Source organism: Scaptodrosophila lebanonensis, unplaced genomic scaffold, assembly GCF_003285725.1.
Source record: "Scaptodrosophila lebanonensis strain 11010-0011.00,11010-0021.00 unplaced genomic scaffold, SlebRS2 tig00000080-arrow-pilon, whole genome shotgun sequence".
In the NCBI taxonomy this organism is placed as follows: Eukaryota; Metazoa; Arthropoda; class Insecta; order Diptera; family Drosophilidae; genus Scaptodrosophila; species Scaptodrosophila lebanonensis.
Genome location: NW_022060561.1, coordinates 377,842 through 402,664, shown reverse-complemented (window position 1 = coordinate 402,664; position 24,823 = coordinate 377,842). Strand labels below are relative to the sequence as shown.

General features: G+C 37.2%; 2 protein-coding genes across 4 annotated transcripts; both read left to right on the top strand.

Moving 5' to 3' along the window:
• Positions 1-355: 355 nt before the first annotated feature.
• LOC115625847 (non-lysosomal glucosylceramidase) lies at positions 356-24,509 on the top strand. 3 transcript variants are annotated; one of them, XM_030521052.1, is made up of 6 exons: positions 356-779; positions 16,200-16,469; positions 19,691-20,205; positions 21,058-21,313; positions 22,256-22,863; positions 22,932-24,509. In XM_030521052.1, the coding sequence occupies exons 1-6, from the start codon at positions 529-531 to the stop codon at positions 23,789-23,791; spliced, it is 2,760 nt and encodes a 919-aa protein (XP_030376912.1). In that variant the 5' UTR covers positions 356-528; the 3' UTR covers positions 23,792-24,509. The 3 variants fall into 3 exon arrangements, with proteins under 3 accessions (XP_030376912.1, XP_030376911.1, XP_030376910.1); XM_030521051.1 differs by having other exon boundaries at positions 19,688-20,205; XM_030521050.1 differs by having other exon boundaries at positions 19,556-20,205.
• On the top strand, positions 8,510-10,740 carry LOC115625848. Its single transcript, XM_030521053.1, has 2 exons — positions 8,510-8,649; positions 8,710-10,740. The coding sequence occupies exon 2, from the start codon at positions 8,714-8,716 to the stop codon at positions 10,454-10,456; it is 1,743 nt and encodes a 580-aa protein (XP_030376913.1). The 5' UTR covers positions 8,510-8,649; positions 8,710-8,713; the 3' UTR covers positions 10,457-10,740.
• Positions 24,510-24,823: the final 314 nt, after the last annotated feature.

Sequence of the window (24,823 nt, the reverse complement as noted above, 5' to 3'; positions counted from 1 at the left end):
AAAAACAGAGCTTGGTGTATATTTATATATCTATATCTATATATCCAGATTTTGTATTAGCCAGTGGGATGTTCTGCTTTGTGTTTAGGTTATTTATAATTGTTTTCTTAAACTCTGCTTTAATTTTTAATGTGTGTGACAAAGTAACAGTAAACTGACATATCGATAGCAATTTAAATGTGGCGCCAATTGTTTCATTACACAACACAGCAATCAGCCCATATTGCCAGAGCGTTTCAAATTGTTGCGCCAGCTGGGCGTCATCCAACACTGTCCAGCACTGAACCAAACAGCTGGAGCTGCGACACTTATTCGTTCAGCGTCCATCAGTCTGCCGCTCGCCGTTTCGTATCGTGTTGTGTCCGCGCGTGTTGTTAAAAGACAAATTTATTGTGGGAGAAAGTATAGTGAAGCTAATATGAGGTGCACGAAGTTAAACTAAATATAACAAAAAACCAATTAAAGACACCTCAAAGCAAACTGCAATTAACCACCGAGGGAACAAGTAACGGCTAGTCAGAGCGCGCAATGGCCACACCAGCAACAACAACAACACTGAGCAACGGCGCGTTGGCAAACGGGACACCTGCGGCCCCCACTCCAGCCCTCGCCGCAGACTCCATCAGCGCCAACTATGAGGAGCAACAAGGCGGCGAAATGAGTGCAATTCCACAATTTGGGCTAAAACTGAAATTTGATCATGTCTGGCCGGAGCGACGCAATCAAAACTTGCGGCCAACAATAAAACAAACGCTGCCCATGGTGCCGCTGGCTTGGAGGTAAGAGATAAATGGGATGCTGTGGCTATGGCTGTGGCTAAGGCTGTTGCTGGCCAAAGTTGTCGGCTCAATAAATATTTAATTAAGCCCAATAATGCGAAATCAATAAAAAGCGGGCAAGGGCACGGATACCAAACCTTTGCTTAATATAACTTTTGTGTATATACGAGTACAAACAACACAACGGGCGCAATTGGCTGTGCGTGCCAAATATAGCGCCAGGTCCTGCGACAGGGCCACCATTAAACACACACACACACACATACATAAATATACCTATACACCTATACATACATATGTGTGTAAAGGCTTGGTCTCGGGGTCTTTGAGGCCTAACATGACGTGGAATTAAACATTCACAGCAAACATTTTAGGCAACCAGGAAATTCAGTTCTAGTGTCTCAGGCACTTATTATATTAACTTTACTTAACAAAAAACCGTCCCTTTTACAATTACTTACAACTTTGTAAAATATGTTTGTTGCATATTGGTAGCCAGACTATAAATCCGTGCTTATAGTTATAACTTTAAGCTAACTCCATAAATAAATAATTAAACAATGTTGCATATTTTTGCGTAAGTTTTAAAATAAAGCGACTTGAGCTTTTAAAACTACAATAATAATTTCTAATAATTCGTTTAAAATATTATTAACATTTGTCTTTAATAGCTCATTAGATGTAACCGTTTTGTTAGAGAACTTTGTAGTTTTCCTAAATTCTTGTGCATTTCCAATTCAAACTAGAGAGAATGTAAAAGTAGGGCAAGCACGAAAAATAAAATAAACTCGTGTTTCCTAAATATTACGAGAGCCTACATACCAAGTTTGGTGAATGTGGGCTCAGTCGTGTACGAAATCCAGGCGTTCAGCCGGACAGACGGAAATGGTTTCATCGAATCGCCTCGTCATGCTGATAAATATTATTTATCCCTCTAAAAATATCTAGAAAACGCACGAAAAATAGGTATACATATGTCCGCCAAAAATAGATAGAATATATGGCTAAAAATTGAAACCGCTAAAAAAAATGGGCTTCAAACTCTGCTTCAAATAGGTACTCTATGTGGTTGGACCTTTTACACATTTTGCAAAAAAATATTGAGTTTTAGCTTCATTAATTTAATATTTTATTTCAAATATGTTTTGTTAGCTCGATTAAATAGTCCTCTTATTAATATAAATAAACGTATTAGCAGTCTTACAAATAAATGCATAGGTCTGAAATATTCAACACTCTATCAAGCAAGTTTGCCAAAAAATCTGCTTTTAAAACTATGCTCCAGAAAAACGCCGTTTGAGTATTATTCAGGAACTTAAGCTTATATTTTTTGTTTTCATGAAAACTTAAAAACAAATTCAACTCAAAACAAACACAAATTTCACAAAATACTTTTAATATTTCTCCAAAAGCACAAAATTTGCATTGCTCAAAAAAAATGAGCAATTCTTCCAAAAATGTTGCCTGAAAAGGACAAACAGGCTTGCTTGCTCCTAAATATTGCTGAGGTTGCTGCAAAGCGATTTGTTTCATGTCAGTTTTTAAAAATGTGCCACGTACTGCTCTGTGAAGTCCCCGTTGTGTGTTTGCGGTCACAGGCCTCAACATGTTCGTAGTTGCCACTTTCTGTGGCGCCACAGTATCATTTGGTGCCCCCCTTAACCGAGTCCTAATAACAAAACAGCGACGCCCTTTTCGTCTGTTCCCTCTCTCTCTCTCTATCTCTCTCGCTCGCTCCATTTGGGGGAATGCGCGTCAGCATTGGCGCCAACGTGGCCGTTTGCGTGTTCTGGCAACATTTTGTGGCAGCCAAAAGCTAACATTTTAGCTCTGCTTGCTTGTATTGCCTGCCTTGGCATTTTATGTGTCATATAAAGCTGACTTCATTCCTTAATTTTATTCGCAATTCCTTTCTCAAGCGCTGCTCAGCTGTTCTGCAGAAGCCCAAACAGCTGTTCCACTTACGCATAACTAGGCAGGCAATCAGCGTAAGTGAACTGACCTATGTATGTACGTCTCTAGTACTTTATCTGGAAAGAGCCCGGATGGGGTGCATTACACCCGCACTGGTTGCGCATCGTCTGCAATTTTCGGTTTCTGGTTCAGGCATTGAGGTTGACGCCATCAACTGTGGCAGGCGCAGAAATGTGGAGCGTTCTTTGTTGTGGTTTCCATTCTTCCTTCCTTGCGCCGACCACAGGTTTCTTAAGCAGGCAGCCAGGCATTGCTCCCATAGGCTTAAGGCTGTGGAGGCCCCTATAGAATTTTCAGGTTGAAAAAGAATTGCCACAACTCTGTCAAGATTTCATTAATTGTATTGAAATTTCGAGCATGCCCGAGCACACCTAATCGTGACATGTTAACGTAAATACCCGTATTGCCCATTATAGTGCTGACTAATCGTTTTTAAGCTGTGATAAGTTTATCAATTATTCATTAGGTGTCCATTAGGTGCCATAAACATTCATTTATTTATGTACCATATGAGCAACTGAATCGTTTTACTTTAAATATAGCTAAGGGTTTGAAAAAAGATTTGATATGGACTGTTATATATTAGCTTTTAACTATATAGAGCACAACTTTACAATTTGCTAGTATTTATATTTTTTTTCTTTACTCTAAGTACTGCTTCATGGGGAACACCAATCAGCGTTTCACTTAAACTATTGGATAATGGAATACGTTCTGAAATAAATTTCAAACTAAATTCATTTTGAAAAACAAACTAAAAATATTATCCGCTATTTTGCCGAAACAACATTTAAATGTAGAAACATATCTTAATATCCAGTTGTTCTTTTCAAATCGAATTCTTAGTTATACTTAGATGATTGTAAGACAATATCATCACTTGTATCGATATACAAGTAAAGTGCCTTTCATTTCTTTTATGTGATATTCTTGCTACTGGAAAAAATATTCCTTAGATCTCCCCAATTGGATTTGGAATTCGTTGAAAACATTTCATCTGCCGATAAATTCCTAAAATGTGTGCTTAGTTTTGGTAGCATTTAGGCAGTTTATTATTGGATTATCAGTTTGTAAACAGAATCTACCTTAAGATAATAATTTAACTTAATACTCTACGACTATCATGTTTGCAATGGAAAATTCCAAAAAAAAACTCCCAAAAATGTCAGTATACAATTAAAAGACTGGCTTAGCATATCTTTAGCGATAACAAAATGTTAACCGATGAGTGTTGCTAGCTTTTATATCCAAAACTTTATACTATTTCGGCAACAATTTATTTTTTATTGCAATTTCAAGGCTTCATCAATTGCAAAACATAAAAGCGCCATTCATCGAATTCAGGGGCCCTACTATCTGCAAATTTGGTTACTCCCCATACCCTTTTATTAGATTTGACCAATTTTATGTGTATATTATCATGAAAAATCGCCAAAAATAACAAACCTCTCTCCCTCGGCCAGCTTATCTGTTTGCATTCCCAGAACTGTCGAAAATCGTAGTACGAGTAAGTGACGAAATTTCTATACGCGAGTAGCAAATAAACATAACAAAATTAATATAGATAAAATATTTTCTGTTTAAACTCAAGTTATAAATTTGCTGTTACCAGTCATAGATAAGAAGAACAAACTTGCACAATTACGGGTCTACGTCTTATCAAGTCGTGTAGTGAATAATTTTTACTTATGTTAAGCAATTAAACAAATATGTGTGTATTATGCCTAAACGGCGTTTAACGCATCTGAAATTGAATTTTTCTGTGAATTCGCACTTTGTTTAAATAAATGTAAAGTGTTAAATGAATCAACCTCTGCTCAGGCCTTCCTCTTGTTAAAGCATAGCTGGCTGGTATCACTAAATTATAGAGATGATTAGACGCGAAATAGGGATATAGAAATAACTTACACGTAGGCTTTTTATTCCAAAGTTCGAAAAAGGTTTTAACGACTATAATGTCATATAGGTGGGTATCTTGGAATTTAAAAAACAAGAGAGAATGCTACAGTAGACCAAAAAAAATGTATAAACTCGTGTTGCCTAGGGACTAGGAGAGTCTATATAGCAAGTTTTGTCAATGTGCGCTAAGCTGTTTTCGAAATCCAGGCGTTCATCCAGACAGACAATCTCTAATTTAAAATGTGCGTTGCTGATCAGTCAAATCTGTAGCTGAAACAACTCGTGCTTAGGGACTTAACCATGGCATTAATATCATTGCAGAGCTCTCAAAACAACATAATCCAATTAATCCATAAAGAGCATTTATAGAAATAACTTATTTGTAATACACTACATATATTTCAAAGTTTAAATAAACTTTGTTTTTCGTATGTTATCTGTACAATTGTATCGCCCTATAGATAGTTATCTTGGAATTAAAAAAAGTAACCTTTTATAATCTCCAATTTAATATCAAATCAGTGAATCACTGCAAAGACACGTATGCACCTGAAACACCTGCTTATCAAACATCGTTACATCATGGCGTTAAACTTTAACATTTACTTAGTTGGTGTCATTTCTGTAGTCTTTTTTTGTGTACCCTATATCCAAACAGAAAAAGCTATGTGATTATTATGAGATTGTTGTCCTATATTAAGAAGCCTCTTATTAAAATTGAATTTGCTGTCTGTCTGTATGAACACCTTGATCTTAGATGCTGTAAGAGCTAAAGACAACAAATTTTGTATGATCTAACATATAGTTATAATGAATTAACTAATATACTTTAATTGTTTATATTTGCTGGAACATGCCATAAAAATCGTCATAGATGTTATTTATAAAAAGCAGTGTATCGCATTGTCGTCGTTCATTTGCCCTTGTACAATATTCGCAGCTGATTTCTGATGGTAACGCTGATTAAACCGAATGCAAAATGATTAGAAATGCTGTACATAGGGGCTAAAATAAATAATGTACTGGTATTGTACTGAAGCGATAAGCATATAAAAAGCGACCCATATTTTTGTAAATGCCCGAGCAACGGCTTCCACAATAAAATAAATGCAAACCTTCCTCACTAACTTTTCAATTCAATGTAACATTTATGCCGCCTGCTCGGCAATTTCCGTTTCCTTATTGCCGGCACATAATCAGCCAACATCTCGCAGCTTTTTTGTACCTAGCTCTGGCGCCACAAGCATCCTACCAAGTACTTACATGTAAATGTAGTATGATATATGTATGTAATACTCATGTCTGTCTGTCACACATCAAATGCTTTTGGCAAGCGACCAAGTGAAAATTTTATGCGCCTCAACCAAGCAAGAAAATCTGCAATTTTCCTTTTCCTTTGAATATGAAAACAAATAGCTGGCTTTCTGCTGGCCTGGCTGGAAGTCTCGACTCCCTGGGCGTGTGTATTTGTAAATGGATAATAAAACATTTCGGTTCCAACTTCTTCTTCTGCTTTTTTTTACACACACACGCACACACACTCTCTCACCTACTTGGCTTCCCCTTCGTGAAGCAGACAGCACTTTTCTTTATTGTTTTCTTTGGCCTTTCATTTGTAGCCGCTAACAAAACGAAAAAAATATCTCATCTTTTTCTCGATTTTTTCTTCTTTAATATGTATGTATTTTTGTTTTTGTTCTGGCTTGGGGAATAAAAGCATGAAAACTTATTACTTCAGCGAGTTGTAGTTTTCCTCTTCGTTGCCCCGCTGGAAGTTTTCTTTTCAGCTTCCAACTTGTCGCAGCTTGTTTATTTTTAGTTGATCTTTTATGCTTTGGGGCGTGCTTTCTATGCAACTCGTGGGCTGTTCCCCCTTCCCCCCACCTTCCTGGTGATAGGTTCGTTGAAACTTGTGGCATTTTAGCACCAAAAAAAGTGGAATATGTTTTGGTTTGACTTAAAATGTTTTTGTCAGGTGATGGTGGCTGCCTGTCGCTACAAATAGCTATTAAACTAAATGCATTGAAGGCTACTATTTTTAAAGCGCATTAAAAACTCAAATATAGAGGGCTTAGCACAAGCTTTAAAAAGAAGAGTATTAATTGAAAATCCCTCAATCTATTGATCTATTGATATTTTTTAGAATGAAATGCCATGGCGTTTCATTCAGTATTTGGCGGCTGTTTAATAAATCCCCCAGCTAGGCCCACCATTGGAGTTTTTATATCTATTTGAATGTCAAGAGTGGCTAGAACAGTTCAACTGAAAACTAACTGGCAATTTAATTGCATTTAAATTAATATTTTTGGGCCCAGAGGTTAGTTTATTTTTATTAAAATGTGTATTAATTAAAAATCCCACAGATAATCTATTGATTGTTTCAGTATACAAGTAAAAGGCCATGGAGTTTAAATCGGTAATTTGATGGCTGTTTCATAAATCTCCCAACTAGGCCTACCGTAGAGGTCTTCGAATTTTTATATTCACAAGCCCATACAGATTGAAATAGTGGAAGCTGAACGTGAAACTAACTGCCAATTTAATTTCATTTAAATAAATATTTTAAAGCCCAAAGAGTAGTTTATTGCGTCTGACAATATTTTCATTAAAATATGAATGTATTAATTAAAAATCCCACAGATAATCTATTGATTGTTTCAGTATAAAGTGCCATGGAGTTTAAATCAATATTTTGGAAGCTATTTACTAAATCTCCCAGCTAGGCCAACATAGGGGGTTTTAGAATTATTTGATTGCCAAGAGCAGAAACAACTGACTTCGCAGAATTGAACGCTAAACGCTGGGCTTTTCGGCTTTCACTTAGCCAATAATTGCATTCAAATTAATATTTTTGGACCCAAAGCGTAGTTTATTTCCAATAATAGCATTCAAATGAATATTCGTGGACCCAAAGGGTAGTTAACTTTGTCTGACAATATTTTAATTAAAATATATTCATAAGTTTATAGGGATGTTAGCATTTTATACAAATATTTGCAAGTAAACAGAAATAGATTGGCGGACAATAAAGTTAGGGGAATTCCCCTTTCAAATTAAGATGTGCCAGTGCGAATAGAGGGCTTAAAGACATCAAAAATAAGGCTTCAAGTTGGTGATTTCTTCTTTTTCGTTCCAAATCACTGAAACATTTCTCAGTACAATCCACCTGAGTCTGTCGTGCGTTTGCATTTATTTTCCTAAGATCCAGCCAGCAGCTATGTACATACATACGATATATTTATATGTATGTATGTATGTATGACATGAAAATAGTTTTTAATTTAATCGGATCAGCCACTCTATCCTCCGACCCATTCCCACAAAATTAAACCACAAAATATTGCCTTGTTTAACGTTTGAACTCTTTCTCTGTGTATTCCCCCTTTCGTCAATTTTTGTTTGTTTTTGTTTTGTTTCTGTTCTTCTCTGTCCAAAGTTTGCCATAAACTTTGTGGACGGCTGTTGAACGTGGGTCAAGCGGATGGTTGAGGTCAAGCGTCGAGAAAGGTAGACGAGCAAATTGCTTGTGGCATGCTGCAAATGAAGTTGACGATATTGTTGCTTGTTGGCCACTTGGATGGATGAGTGCTGCGGGCTGGCCGGCCAACTGGCCAACTGAAATTAATTTATAACTTTGTTAAAATTGCTTTTCGCTTTGATTTCCATTCAAGTCAACTTTTTGAGGTCAAACGTTCTTCTCTCTGCCGCCTGAAAAGGATGAACGTGTTGATTGAACTCTAGCTATTAACTTGGACTCGACTATAGAGTGAAATAGTTTGGCAATACTTGCCTGCCAATCCTTACTTAAATTCAATATTCGTCTCTATACTATATTCCAAGTGGGCTACGATTGGAAAGTCTAGAGCAAGGAATCTCGTCCCTACGTTAATCTTGCCAGTTGTACTATCTCTATTGAGAACATTGTGCGCAAACACTTTATGGTTTCCAGAACGCGGAGTTTCCAATTCTGTAAATTGGTCTGACCAATTTACGCTGGGTAAGTAGAGCTTTCGACAAAGAAATTAGACCAAGAAAAAAAATGTGATAACCCTCCCAGCAAAATGAATCGTCATGAGGGTTTTGCTTGCAATGGTTGCGGCAAAGTAGGCTTCACCGGACGTTGTTATCGCTGCCTTGCCTGCCGAGACTTTAACATATGTTCCGAGTGCTATGAGAATGATTTTACCACATCTGAGCACCCATTCGATCATCCGGTGAAGTGCGTCTTCACGCCAGCAGACATCGAGCTGTACTTTGGCGGCGAATATATCAGCACCGATCCGCCGCAGAGCTATCGTTGTCCGTACTGCAAGATATGGGGCTTCGATGAGTCGACATTAATAGAGCATGTGTCGTCGGTGCATCCCAATGCCAGTCCCCTGCTGGTGTCCACCATGGTCCAGTTATTTGAACAGCAGCAGGCAGCCCGCATATTCCTGGAGGATGAACAGCTCTCAGCATTTACTGCCTCCGCCAATTCACGCAACGAGATGATGAACCGGACAGAGGGATCGCTCGATTTGTATCTGGAGCCATTAAATCCGGATGGCAGCTATAAACGTGTTCGTCCGCGGCCCGAGACGACGAGGACTGCAACCAGAAACAATGAGGCAACAAGGGAGCGTGGTAACAGAAACAATAGACGGGGTGGTGGTGGCGATGGAGGCGGTGGAGGTGGCGGCGTCGCGGGGCAAGGACGTGGAAGAAGAAATGCAGGCAGTCTCGGGGGGAATCCTGCTAGTTTCGGTAGCCCTGGTGATCCCAGTCAGTCGAATGGCTCGGCCGCTATTGATGCTCTCAACAACAATGCGCATAACGCTGCAGAGAACCAAGCAACCACACCTGCTCGGCGTATGCCACGCAGCAATACACCGCCAGCACCGCCCACTCGTCGCCAGTTGCGTCGCAGAGAACTCGATCGTAATCGGCTGCATTTATCTCACATTGAGGATCTACGCTTTACTATGTCGGAGGCGGAACGCCAAAGACTGGATTTCATGCTGCCACCGCTAACTGAGGCGCCACCAGCTTCGCCCGCACAGACGACCACGGGACGGCCGCACATCACCATCACAGACGTCATACGCTACTATGGAGAGCAGGAGGCGCCCCATCATGTGAGCTGGCTGGATAGCAATGCGCCGGCCACTGGCTACATCAGTGGCGGTCCCTCTGGCAGCGGTCGCAACGTCAACATTTTCGGCACCTCGATTCCAGCGCAGAATGTGCCACGCGCCTTCTTCCTCACATCGGAGAACTTCACGCGTGAACTTCCCTCGGCGGCGTTACGTCCCTCCTCCTTTACCAGCCGCGGCACGACCGCGGGCAACAGCAGTCGCACTCAGCGCCGCAGCAGGAACAGCGCCAACACCAATACACGCACACTACGCTACCTTGACTTCAGTGAGATGCCAATGGATGAAACCGATATGCTTGTTTCTCATCTAACACCCGATGTGGCGATCGCGACGCCCGAGCCAAATGCCGTCGCCGCTCTCGAGCCGCCGGCTCGGGAGGAAGAGCGTTCACGTTTCCTATGCCAGAAATTCCTCACCCCTAGTTCCGAGCGAGAGCCGGAAGAACAGACGGCCTTTCTTCTGCATCGCGCCGAGTTTGTCTCACAATTGCTCGCATCCGCCCTAAGCGTTGAGCACTTGCTGCCAGCCGAGCCAACGGAAGTGGATCAGGAAGTCTCGGCTCTCCCCACAACACCATCGTCTAATCCGAAGTTTGGAAATCGATCTATGGGCGACATTGTGGGCGCTGGCGATGCAGAACTAGCCCTTGAGCCAATCTCTAGATAATGTTAAAGGCGTTCTCTTTGGCTTTGGAATTAGGCCAACAAAAGCACTAGACATCGTTGCTATTTTTTTACTGAACGCTTTCAAATTCTTGTGAACTGTTTACAAATTTCAGTACCTTCCTATGGACAGCCAAATTTTTGTTGTGTAATTTCTTGTGATATAAAAATATATACTCGCATATAGACGCGTTATTGTATTAGCCTTTGTGGAGTTAAAAATTTCACTTGTTTCAAATACTAAATAGCATGTTCCATTAATAAATAAATAAAGGAGTACAAGCCAAGTATGGAAATATATAGCATGTATTATATGGTTACCTCTTTCTACTCTAGAATTCCAAATGTTTCCTCACTCTCCGATTGGTTTTAAGACTTTTGTTTAATATATTATATTGGTGGGGGAGTCATTGAGGCCTTGTATGTTGTGTTGGGACCCCATTTATAGCTCTAAATTCTCTGTTGATATAATCATACTTTGCTTTGGTCCCATTATGACTTTTGCGGCGCCGTTTCTTGCTGGAAATATCAGCTATGATATCGTAGGAGTTCTGGAACTTAACTTGATGTATGCTATATAGTCTCTAAAACCCTTAAGCTTCATCTTCTCATCATCTTGTGTAGTCACAGTTTAATACCTAGACCGCTTTCTTTTATTTGTTTTCAAGTATTCAAAATTTTGGTCTGAATTCTCGGATGATATAGGCGTTATAATACTCATACTTTTCTTGGGTCCTAAATGACTTTTGCGACGTGATTATAGGTGTCCTCTAACCTGGTGTTTGTGACATACTCTCTGAGAACGTAACTTCCTTGTTTAGTCAGAGCTCAAATACGTAAACCGCTTTCTTGTACTTCATTCCGTTCAATAAATATTCAAAATCTTGGTGCATTCTTTATGGAGTTTTATTTAACATCCATTTTGTTTCTGGTTTTTAGAAATATTTATATAAATATTATTAGAAATATTATTGTTATTTCTTCATCTCTATTTCTTTTCGTTTGGTCGATTCGTTATTAGATATTTTTGTATAGAAATTAGAATTTATTATTCTTGAGTTTTATTAAGTTTAAGTTGATTTTTTACATCGACAGCTTTGTTTGTTGTTGAATTAAATAATATCTACCGATGTGTTCGCTTGGCTACCTGTTAATTAACAGTTAACTGACTTTTTTTTAATCTGGGACGTCTCGGTTTCACAGAATTTGCAGATCCATACGATATTATTTGGCCAATTGAGCAAAGAATGCGTCACACATTAACATTAATATTATTGTTATTTCTTCATCTCTATTATTATATTTTTTTTTTTGCTAGGATTATTTGGTATTCGATATTTTTGTAATTTCCATAGGCTTTTTTATTTTTTCATTTTATTAGGTTTCAGTTCTCTATTGTATTGATTTTTCTTATATCGGCAGCTTTTTTTGTTGATTAAATAAATAATATCTACAGATGTCTTCCCTTGACCTTCTGTTTATTAAAAATAAACTGACTTTTTAGAAATGAAGCATGTTTTTTTCAAATCTGGGAGACAGAATTGCAGATCCCCATCGAATCGTTTGGTCAATTGAGCAAACAATGTGTCACACATTGTGGCATATCCATTTATCAATCCCACCTTTCAGCACTCTCTGTGGCAGCTCCATTTATGTCGCTGCCACTCCCACGTCTACCTGCCCGAGCCGGCTAATAGTTGCTGCCACACATTTTAGGTTAATTGCAAAGTCAACAGCCTCGCGTGCCCGTGCGGAGAATCAAAACCACAATTTTGCGGTGGTTCATGTGGTTGCCGTTTTCCCATCCCCAGCAGTCACTTCCATTAAAATGTCCAAGCAAGTGAACATTTTTATTAGCAGCACTCAGCACATTTTGCATTTTGTGTTTGCTTAAATTTTTGTTTTTTGCGCAAATTGCAAAATGTATTAAATTACCTCAGTGAGGAGGAAGGGACGAAACAATACTATAATCTGTGAGTTTAAACTTAATTTCTTAATTGAATATAATTGGATAAATGGAATTGAAGTGCAGGCTTACCAGTGCGAGCATTTCATCTCCGATTTTCCTTGTCTGTGCGCCGACTTAAGCGAAAATCTCTCTCCCAGCCAGTCAATCATGCGTTGGCATAGCAATTAAATTTCTCGGTGCACCCACTCAGCATTCGGCATGGAAATTGCTTTCCATGGACTTTAATTGTTTAATGTTTGTTTTTGCAAACTTTGCACTTCCTGGCAATTTTGTGTTATAAACGAAAATGTTTTCAAACTCGATGGCAGCAAATATTTAGATGAACAATTTATAATTATAATACTACAGCTGAGAGGAGCAAAGATGAAAATTAGAAATTAAAAGTGTAAAGCTTCTGAAAAGCAAAGAATTATGCAGTCCTTCAATGGAAGGGGCGTTAACTCAACTTTTTGTAATGTCGCAAAGAACAAATGTTATTGATCAAAAGGATACATTAGGTTATTAGTAACTTTTTTCTAAATTATACCGATATGAATTGCTATACTTTTTTGAGAAAATCAATCTAAATCTGAAGAGAAGGTTACAAAAGAAGCTTCTGCTGCTTAGCTATTGTTTTATTGTATTTGTATCTCAACAACCAATGACCGTCGGCATAAGGAAGGAATATTCAACTTATAAAAAAGCCTTATAAGCTAGGAAAGAAGAAGTAGAATAAATCTAATCAAATTACAATAATATCTAATAAATGCGTCCGGCTCTGTGGGGAAACATTATTTACCTTTCGGCTAGCTAGAACCCAACTCAATCAAATAAAATAAAAAGAAAAGACTTAACAGAGAAAGGAAGCTTAGAAATCAATTAAACGCTAATTTAAAAAAAAAAGTAAACTCAGACCCGCTGGGGGAAATTTATTAGCCAATCCCACTACATAAGTAATATACGAAGAATGGTAGCCAACACCTGCGGCTTGAATACAGAGTCTAACACCTGCTTGACCCAGAAAATAAATCTGGTATGACGCATACGCATCGAACTAGACCCTTACTTATCGTATTTGGTTTGCCACTCATCGGCCATTTTCTTATCCTGCCGGTCTGCCATCATCGTAGAATCGCAGATGTGCGTCCAATTCCTTCTCTACAGTTTTATCGTTTAACGATGGAATAAAGTTCTCTGCTTCTGGTTCTTGTGCACTCTTATCCGATTCAATTATATTGATGAGCGCCTCAGTTTGTATCTGCGTTTTTTTCAATTGTCCAGAATTGTGCAAAATCTTCTGTAGCTGGAAAAGGGAAAGATAACACTTTTGGGCATACATCGATTTATCTCATCATTCTAATAATGAAGAAATGATTTCTTCTTCGTTCTCCTTTTTAGAACGCTTTTTAGCCTCCGTGTAAAGGGTTTTAAAATATTACAAATAGGGAGAACAAAGAGTCTATTATAGACTATAAAATTGAATATCATGGCTTACTTCAAATCTTTTCCAATAGTAATTTAATAACTGGATCGACTTGCTGATCGCCTTTTTATTTGATAAGATCTCGATTGCTTGGAGCTGCTTTCACAAACACAAACCAAATTGACTATCAAACCATATATATACATACATACATATGTAGATTTAATGTCGTTTATTGTCAAAGCAACAAGCAATAAAGTCCGATATGGCAATCGTTTATTATTTATAATGAAGATAATAAAAAATTGTTGAACTTTAAAAGGTATTGGCACTTCAGCCACAATTTGACAAACCCTTTTTAAGACTGCAATACATTTTGCGCTAATAGAAATGATTTCATTGCAAAATCAGAAGCAGCTGGAGTATGGTTTACAAACAAGAGAATACTTTAAAAAAAATCTATACAACGGGCTTTACATCTCTTTAATATTAGCGGATTTAAATAGTAAAGTGGTTAAAATATACTACATTGTATTTTATTGTTTTTTTAACCAGAAAGAATTTCTTATGCAACAAATAAAATAAAAATATGCAAATAAGAAGAGAAATTCGAATAGCCATGTAGATAAGGTTATAAATAATAAGAGATTGATATATTTTTAAGATAATGACATGCAATGCCTAACGGTTTTGAGAGAACCTTAGAGATGAAGTCTTGTGTTTTGTTTATTACTTACTTCATAAACATCGATCAAGTATGTTAGCCGCCTTTGAAAATAATTATTAATCAGTAGCTGAATACGGTTTTGTAAATTGACAGAATATAAATTAAAATAGACGTTTTTTAGTTGTCAATATAATCTTAAGAATAGAGTACGAACATTATAAACGAAATAAAACAATATTTATAATCATTAAACTGCTACTAAGTTCCAAGTCAATATCGTACCAAAATATTCATAAACAAGATGTCTTTCATACTAAATACACAGCTCTTTTAATCTGACATCCCAATATGTTATTTGCGGGCGTCAACAATAGACATCGGCTCTAAATATGTGGAAGTAGTGATGGACAGACGGACGGACATTCTAATAACATTTTCTAGAATTTACCGATTTGTATAGTATTTAAAACAAAATTAGACAATTGAATATGTGAAAAGTTTGGTTTATGTAGCTCTTAAAATATGGACAGTAATGACGAAATTCTGTAGCGGAAAGAGGGGAGGAGGAGTCAAAAAAATAAAATAAACTCGTGTAGCTTAAGGAATAGGAGCGTCTATATAACAGGTTTGGTTAATGAGCCGTCAACCGTTTCCGAAATGAAGGCGTTCATTTAAACGAACAGATGGACATGTCTAGATCGATTTATCTCGTTGTGCTGATCCTAATATATATACTTTATGTAATCGGAGATGCTTCCTTCTGCATGTAACATACCTTGCACAAACCTAATATAGCCTTTTTACCCTACGGGTACAGGTTATAAAAAGAAGAAGAAGACCAAACTTGATGCTGCAGTTTGTGGGTTTAATACTAGAGTGAACGTGTTTCGCTAATTACTTTTCTTAGAATTGACAGATTTGGATGAAATTTGAAACAAAAGTAGCCAATTGTATATAGATTACGTGTACAAAGTTTGATTTATGTTGCCTCAGACGTTTCCGAAATCCAGGCGTTCATCCAAACGAACAGACGCACATCTCTAGATCGATTTCTCCCATCATGCTGATTAAGAATATATATCTATACTTAGAGAGAGATGCTTAATTCTGCCTCTTATATGCAAAACCTACCCTTTTCACACATATCTGGTCATCAGCTAATGATTACTATTACTGCTCTACAGTAATAGTTATTTTAATTATAATGTAAGCCCTTGACAACAAGCTTTTCAATGGGTGTGTTCGCCAGCCGTGCCCCACTAACCAGCGTTATTGCAACTGTCCAGCTGAAAACTGGAACAGTTCGACCCAGATAGCCGGCCCCCATACTAATACTTGCATATAGTATGTACAAGTATAATGGCACATTAACACGGTGCACTTGACTTTGGCATGGAATTTGCGTTGACCTTCAAATGTGCCAGCCAACATAGAAAATGTTGAGTTGCCAGTCGATGTAAGTCGCCTTCCAGCCTTGGGGTAGGACGGGGGGATAGACAGGGGGTTGAAAATGATACGCGTGTTGGGGCATAGGAAACGAAGCAAAGCAACCCCCAGAGACTTGGCATGAATGCTGAATGGGCCTAGGCTGCCTGGCCTGCCCAGACATTTACGCAATTATGACATCATCGTCCCCATCCCTTTTTATAAACAAAGTTGAGCACATTAGCCGCAAATCTGTTATCCAGCTCTCCACTCGTATTTTGCAGATATGCCGCCTACTATTGGAAAGTGTCGCGTGAAGGGCGTCGCGTCTACATGGACTACTACTACATGGAGAATGGGAAGCAGATGTATGGTGTCCCGATTGGTGGCATTGGAGGCGGCAGCATCGGACGTGGCTATGGCGGCGAATTCTGTCGCTTTCAAATGCGTCCTGGCATCTACGAGTATAATGTGGTGCATGCCAATCAGTTTATAGTCACAATTAAGGATCAGAAAGGCTGCACAATCTTCCAAAGTTTGCTCTCCAAGTGCAGGTATGAGTTTTTTGGTTCAATCTATAATCTATTTGCTGTCCAATCTTATCATACATACAAGACTATTTCCATTAATTATCGCACATTCTCATCATACATATGTAGTATGCGTAGATGCGGTGGTCAGACAGACAAACAATTTGCGTACAAATGTATTTAATTTGAAATAATATTGTATGCAAATTATTTGGCCGTGTGACCACAGCTTTAGCTTGTCAGACAGACAAACAATTTGCGTACAAATGTATTTAATTTTAAATAATATTGTATGCAAGTTATTTGCCCGTGTGACCACAGCTTTAGCTTGTCAGACAGACAAACAATTTGCCTACAAATGCATTTAATTTGAAATAATATTATATGCAAATTATTTGCCCGTGTGACCATCGCTTTAGCTTTGTGCTTGTTTTTTGCGACACATTTTCAGCATTTTATGTTCGTGACTCGTCAACAGCACGTTTGTTGTTATTATTGTTATTATTATTGTTGTTGTTGTTGTTACTGCCTGCATGTTATGGATTTGATTTCTCGTCTTTAATTTGTTTATTTCTCCCACTTTGTTGGTCTCTGGCTCGTTTTTTTATGAACGCTGTCCCTCTTGCTTTTATGCGCATTCTAAAGTGCTTTTTAGGGCACATTCGCTCGAACGTCGCGTCGTCCATTATTTATTTATTTATGATGATGGGTTTTTCATTTTATAAAATGTAAATGATTTATGTAATGTATGTACATATGTATTTGTGTTTACCATCATGATGGACAATTATAACGTTGAGCGTTGAAATAAGCTGACTACCAACACGAACGAACAAAACAAAGTGGCACAATGAACCTCACTTAAGTCGTACACAAACAATTCTATATATACTAAATATAGTACATGCCTAAGTATATTGCATGTTATTCAATTTCGAAATAATGCAGGTCACATGTGAGAGTTTTCTGTCATATTGGATAGCTGTCATATACTACTTAGATATCTGCAATCGGTAGAGTAATTGCAAAGAAAATAATGTATAAATGTGGGGGTAGTCGTAATAAGGTTGAATAAGTTGGATAAAGATAAGTTCTTTCAAAATTTATTCTAGTCGCTTTTACTTTTTTATATCAATACAATGAATTCATGGTTCCCATCGGTACGAATATATATAGTTATATAAAGGGTTTATAAATTATTACCCATTGAATTACCCATTTATAAAAAGTTTCAAAACCGTTTACATAACTTCAGAAACATTTAAACTTGAAACATAAATTTAAGACTAAACAAATATCTCAAGTATATAAAACAGTTTGTACTGTCTGACTGACTGATGATTGATGATCAACGCACAGCCCAAACGGTAAAAGCTAGGAAGCTGAAATTTTGACTCAAGTATCCTTTAATAGCGTAGGTTGGCGATAAGAATTTTGGAAAATTCCAACTCCAAAGGGGGGAAAACCGGCTCCAACGTTTGTATGAAAAATCTACAATTTTCACCTGATTAACTTCAAACTTAGTTTGTATACTCTCGGAAAAATTTTAAGAAAAACTACTTGTTTTTTGAAATTTTTACTGAAATATGTGGAACTCGTATACTATTTTATTTCCTTATTATAAAAACTAAGCTATAATGATAAAATTGATTTAGTTTTTAAGTATTTTTGAAATGATATGAAAATATATATAGTGTATGCTATAATATTTTGCTTGTTTTTCAAAATTGCTATTGTCAAGCGACTCTATGAATTTAAAATAAGAGTTATATAAGATACGCACTATATAATTAATAGTACATTAACAAATTCTCGAAAGTTTTTTAGTTATCTACGTATTGTTCGATCAGCTTGGAAATGCATCTTTATTAACAAATTAAATAGATATTTTAAATAGTTATGTGAAAGGATAATCGTTTGCCTTTCGAGAACGTTTTTAGACCATTGTTATCCCTATTTTTTTTAGCTAAGACTTCATTGTGAAAGCGAAAGTTTAGTTGAATATAGTATAGTTTATTGAAAGTCTTCATATCAACCAACAAAAATTAAAAAGCTTAGCCTAAAGTTTGTCACATTTCAAGAGTTTATGCTAAAGTAGTAGTCAAAAGTCGAACCGATATTCCAGCATGTTTTATTTATTTATTTTGATTTAATTTGTAAATCATTAATCATCTATCGGATCGTATTGTACTTATAATTTATATTTGTATATTATAAAGCCAGTCAGTGTCTACCATATGTTCTGCAAACCCACCGTGAACGTTGGTTATTCCTTATAAAAAGGGTTTTAGTTTAGTTTTCGCATTACTTCTAATACTAAATGCTATAACTACAGCTTACTCTTCCAACTATGCTTATAAGGTCTGTGCTCCCAAGGCGCAATCTCTATTAACGAGTTGGCAATGAATTCTTTTTTGTTGTTTTCCAACACTGTAGTACAACTAATTGAAAGACAAATAAAGTTTCTATTAAGTTTTGACGGGCAGACCCAATTACAAACGCTCTCATGCTTTTGAAATGTGTTTTAATGGGAGAAAACAATATATGGCTTCAATAACTTAATCCCTAAACCCCTTATATTAAGTGCGTTCGAACCATTTGTAAATAGTTGATAAAATGTCTACAACATCTGTATATACTATATACATTTAGTGCTGCTGTCATGTCCGTACTAATACTCCATCCTTTCTCTCGTTTTAACTCAAATGAAATTGGTTTTGGAAACTTTTTATAATTATGAATTCAATTTATTTTCTCTTATTTCTGCTGCACCAAAACAAATGTTTAAATACTTATATATTTATATATATATATATCAACAACAACAAAAAATGAAAATAAATAAAAACTTAATTTGTTTATACACGCAACAAAACAACAACAAATCATCATAAAAATATATACTTATTGGCTTTGGTCTTGGATATTGTATGACACGCTCTGGTTTTATGGCATCTTGGGTACTACGGGCACTCGAAAATATCGAACATCGGGCATCTTCATCGTTATGAGAATTATGATTTGCTTTGTGGGTTTTGCACTTTGGTTTGCTTAACGCTCTCTCTCTCGATAAATCATCACAAAAACCATTCAAATAAAAATATATATAGCACGAATAAGTCATCCAAATCGAAAATGCGTCACCTGAAAAACAACAGTAACAGTAATAACAACAACAACAACAATCCGGAGGCAGCCGAAGCCGAAACTCAAAAATCTAAATGTCAACTGCCCAATTGCAGCAGAAGTGCGAAGCAGCCTCTGAGCGCCTGGCACTCCAATATCGACGATTCGAAGTGCAGCTATACGGGTCTGTATCCGCGCTCCTGGACCGAGTACGATCTATCGCCGTATGGCGTGCGTCTGGTCTGTCGCCAGATATCGCCGGTCATACCGCACGATTACAAGGAATCGAGTCTCCCATGCGCCGTCTTCGTCTGGTCCGTGGAGAATGTGAGCGATCAGGAGCGTAAGGTGTCCATTACGTTCACGTTCAAGAATGGAACCGGCAACAAGAAACAGGATGCCGAGGGCGGTGCCGAATCCCAGCTGATTGGCGAGGGCAATGCCAAGGGTGTGGCTATAAAGCAAAAGATAGCCGACATGCCGTGCACCTACAATTTGGCCTGTCGGGTGCTTCCCGAAATCAGTATTACGCGTTGTCCACAATTCGATCCGGCCGGAAATGGTGAGCAGCTGTGGGCCGAATTAAAGGAGCACGGCCAGTTAAGTGAGCAGCCGACACAGGAGACCCTTAAGAGTACGTTGCTATAACTATATAAACCTAATCAAAATTTCATGTTTATTTCAAGTATTTTTCTTCTTTTTGGAGACTTAAATATTGTTTAAGAATAAGTTTAAACTTACTTTATAAAGCGATATCAAACTTTTTTTTTTTAATTTCAGAAAAAGTTAGCAAGTTGTTTCAAGGTTTCTATAGATACATTATTGATTAGAAAATAAAGATAGCACTCACAAAAGTCTGTGTTGAAGCGCCAAAATTAAGCTGTGTTCAGACATACAAATCAATTTTAATGACAAATCGTCAAACTTTACGATTTTGTCCTGAAACTTTATTTTATTCCACCCAAGAAGCAAAAATAAAGCTATATAAGTACAATAAGTCCGACATTTTCCAAAGTTTTGGTAAGAAATGTTTGCTCTTTTATTGGCTGCTATGATCACCAGAATCAGATTTTCGCATGATAATATTTCCTACTCTTCATCTGTTGAGAAAATCGGTAGTGGAAATAAGTAGTAGAAGAAATTTTCATAATCCTAACATTTAAACAAATATTTCAAAGCTTTAAAATATAGTAACAGCCAAAATTTGTTCAAAAAAAAGAAACACTAATTTCCAAATACAAAATTGATTCAAAACTAATAATGAAAATTTTACAAATAAAAATGGAAGACTATTATTTTAAACATTTCTTTTGCAAAATTTCAATAAACATAACATTTTTCGAAACAAATCTTTTGCTTTAAATGATCAAGAAAACAATGATTTCAAAAACTAAAAGTATTCCATTATTATTATATTATTATTATATCACTATATAGTAATGTTTCAATTATTATACGGTATATTAAAATTAATTTTGCTCCACAGCCAAGGATATTGGCGTCGCTGTCTGCGCACAGCTAGCTCTTAAGCCCAAATCCTCCCACGACCTGGAGTTCGTACTTGCCTGGGACATGCCGCAAATACAGTTTCCACGTAAACTAAAGACGCACACTCGCTATTATACCAAATACTTCGATGATAGTGGTGAGGCGGGTCCAAAAATTTGCGAATATGCGCTCAAACATTATGCGAGCTGGGAGCGTTTGATCGATGCCTGGCAGCGACCAATACTTAATGACGAGTAAGTATGCTAATAATTCTCCAAAATTATTAATATTAAAATAATTAAAATAAAAAGTTGAGTAAAATTAAGATTCCTTTGCAAATACTATGATCAAATTCATATAAATTCAGCATTTCAGTTCTATAATCAAGAATAACAATTAATAATAGTATTGTATAAGTATTTTGATTGAAAAGTGGAGTTTTTTTTTTTAAAACAGACAACAGTTTTGGAATCTAATGACAGAATATGGAATATGAATTTATGTTTTTTTAATTTTACGGCAAACATAAAGTTTTAATAAAAGCCAGCTTAAACAATTTAAAGGAAGACAAAGTGTTTGAAAATTAATTAATATCTTAAGTTACAAATTATTGTAAGTTAAAAAACAGATTTTTCAGCACCTTTTAAAATGTTGAACGGAAGAATATATTTATTAACGATAATTATTCCCAATGGAAGGTGATAATTATTAAGACGCTCACCAGAACTCCTATCCAGAGATCGACCCCTTTCTAACGATCGACTATCTCTATGTGGAATCGTACAGTCATCGTTTTAGCTGGGCAAGGTCTCCCATAGCTATTCCATATTAGCTATAATAATGGTATCTAGAAAACAATTAACAATGGGTTCATTAACGAAGACTGTGACTGATTGCCGATGTTTTAAAGTATAAAAATTCAGTATATATTTCTAAGGATCTCTTTTCAATACGAGTTTAAAAGTTAAGTTAATATTATTGAACCTAAAACTTAGAGATTGCGCCATTTAAATCTTATATTTTTAATAGAATAGAAATTACAAATTCTTCGATAGTTATTTTAATACATTAATATTCCATTTTCAGTATTCTATAATATTTTCTAGAAATCATTTTAAATTATTTTCTTACACTAGGAATTTTGATAGTCAAAAGAATGTTTTGATTTAAACATTTCCCTTTTTCCCCACACCTAGCGGCCTACCCGACTGGTACAAGTGTGCCATCTTCAATCAGCTCTATTTCATATCGGATGGCGGCACTCTGTGGCTAAAATGTGACTCCTCGCTGGGCGAGCAATTGGCCTACGATGATCCGCGGATCGCCTATGGCCGCTTTGGCTATCTGGAGGGTCATGAGTACCGCATGTACAACACCTACGATGTCCATTTCTATGCATCGCCCGCCTTGGCCCACTTGTGGCCAAACCTGCAAGTGAGTCTGCAGTACGATTTCAAAGATGCCATCGGCGCCGAGCTGAATGATACACGGAAAATGTTGTATGATGGGAAAGTATTGCCACGCAAGGCCAAAAACTGTGTGCCCCATGATCTGGGGGATCCCGATGAGGAGCCCTTCACACTGATCAACTGCTACAATATACACGATGTGAACGATTGGAAGGATCTCAACACGAAGTTCGTGCTCCAGGTGTACAGGGACTATTATGTGCTGAACGAGTTGGCACAAGCGCAGGCCGATAATGCCAGTAAATTCAGCTCCATTGAGTTCATAGACAAGGAGAGCCTCTATGAGATGTATTCGCAGGATAATAAGCGCAAGAACTCGGCGGATGAGAAGCAGCGTAAGTTAAGAAATGTTAATCCCTACTAATCAGGCCCATTTATTAATTATTTATTCGGATATTCGCAGAGAATCGCAAATCGGCTTCCATGTACATCAACGAAACGAACGGAAAGGTTTATCTGATGGATGGTATTACCTATTTGAAGGCTATGTATGGTGCCTGCAAGGCCATCATGGAGCGTACCATTGAGTATGACAAGGATAATGATGGCTTGATTGAGAACACAAAAATGCCGGATCAAACATACGATACATGGGTGATGGATGGACCGAGCGCCTACTGCTCGGGTCTCTGGCTGGCTGCCCTGCAATCCATGTCCGTGATGGCCACCATTCTCGATCAGCCAAACGATTGCTTGCGCTATCAGGACATTTTGGAGAAGGGCAAACGTTCGTTGGAGGAGAAACTGTGGAATGGCAGCTACTATCGCTTCGATCTATCGCACAATCACCGGGACACCATTATGGCCGATCAGCTGTGTGGTCATTGGTATTTGAAATCGTGCGGCTTTGATTATGAGATCTATCCCAAGGAAAATGTGCGCGCCGCTCTTAAACGGATCTACGATAACAATGTCATGGGCTTCCATGAGGGCAACATTGGGGCGGCCAATGGGTTCATAGCCAATGCCTCGGATCCCGAGAAGCCGGGACATGTGGACAACAGCAATTTGCAGTCCGAGGAGGTGTGGCCAGGCGTTACCTACGCGCTGGCCGCCACAATGATACAGGAGGGCATGTTCGAGGAGGCTTTCCAGACCGCTGGCGGCATGTACAAGACCATCTCCCAGCGCATTGGCATGAATTATGAAACCCCAGAGGCACTGTATGGAGAGAAGCGCTATCGCTCCATCGGCTATATGCGACCCCTCAGTATTTGGTCGATGCAAGTGGCCTGGGAGCGGCGCAAGGCACTGCGCGACTAAACCAATGCAATCTAGTACAATTCAACATTAAACAATTGACAATTAGTTTATAGCATACATCATACAAGTATATGAATCGGTTTGTCTTTCTTGTCGTGCTAAACTCTAATCCCTATGTATTTTCAACCAAACCAAAGATTTTTAAGTTCTAAGCTGCAAGCTATGAGGCACAAAGCGCAGGTCTCCCCTGCCCTAACCAACGGTTGATATAACGAGCTTACGTAGCGAATGTTTCAACAAACGAAAGCTTTATATTTAGTTTTAATTCTTAAGGCGGTCAGTTCGACGTTTGTGTTTTATTTTATTTAACTTTTTTTCAAACAACCTTGTCTTCTTGAGCATTTACAATACATAATCTAATTATAAAACACAAATAGTAGCTAATCAAATGGTGGCTGAGCGATATTCACAAATCATGGCATCTGCTATATATCTACACAAATACCTACAAATATACATACTACTACATACATATACATACATACATACATATATATATTTTGCGTGTTTCTTAAGTACAATCAGTGATGGCACAAACGTATGTATTTCAATGTTCAATTTAATGTTTATTAAGCAACATATACGACTTGAATTCAAAAAGTATGTATTTACATGAAATGCAAATTCATATTAAATTTATCTATGTCTATAAACAAATAAGCTGATCCATAATCAGTTATTCAATGTGTAAAACAAAATAAAACGGTGAAAAATGTAATTGCGACTATTATTTCAAGATCTATGTATTTGTGAAAATTATATAGCAACGTTTTTCGAATTAGATTTGGAGAAAATTAGTTTATATTTCCATTTGCAAGGTATTTCCCAACCAATTTGTAGTTATCTACGTTTTGATACTGCTATTTCAGGGAAAATTAACGAAAATTATATAAATTTGATAAAAAAAATATTAATTTTTGTAAAGAATATATTATTGGTATCTAATATTTCTGTAATTATATTTTTTTTTAGGATGTTCTGCGAATGGTCTTCACAAACGAATGAAATATTCCAGAGCAAAAAAATACATAA

Bases quoted from the DNA above. Each gene is read 5' to 3' on its own strand.
- LOC115625848 (XM_030521053.1), top strand. From the start codon at position 8,714: ATGAATCGTCATGAGGGTTTTGCTTGCAATGGTTGCGGCAAAGTAGGC.
- LOC115625847 (XM_030521050.1), top strand. From the start codon at position 529: ATGGCCACACCAGCAACAACAACAACACTGAGCAACGGCGCGTTGGCA. The intron at 16,470-19,555 runs GTATGAGTTTTT...AAATATATATAG, and splicing joins AGTTTGCTCTCCAAGTGCAG to CACGAATAAGTCATCCAAAT. The intron at 21,314-22,255 runs GTAAGTATGCTA...CCCCACACCTAG, and splicing joins CGACCAATACTTAATGACGA to CGGCCTACCCGACTGGTACA.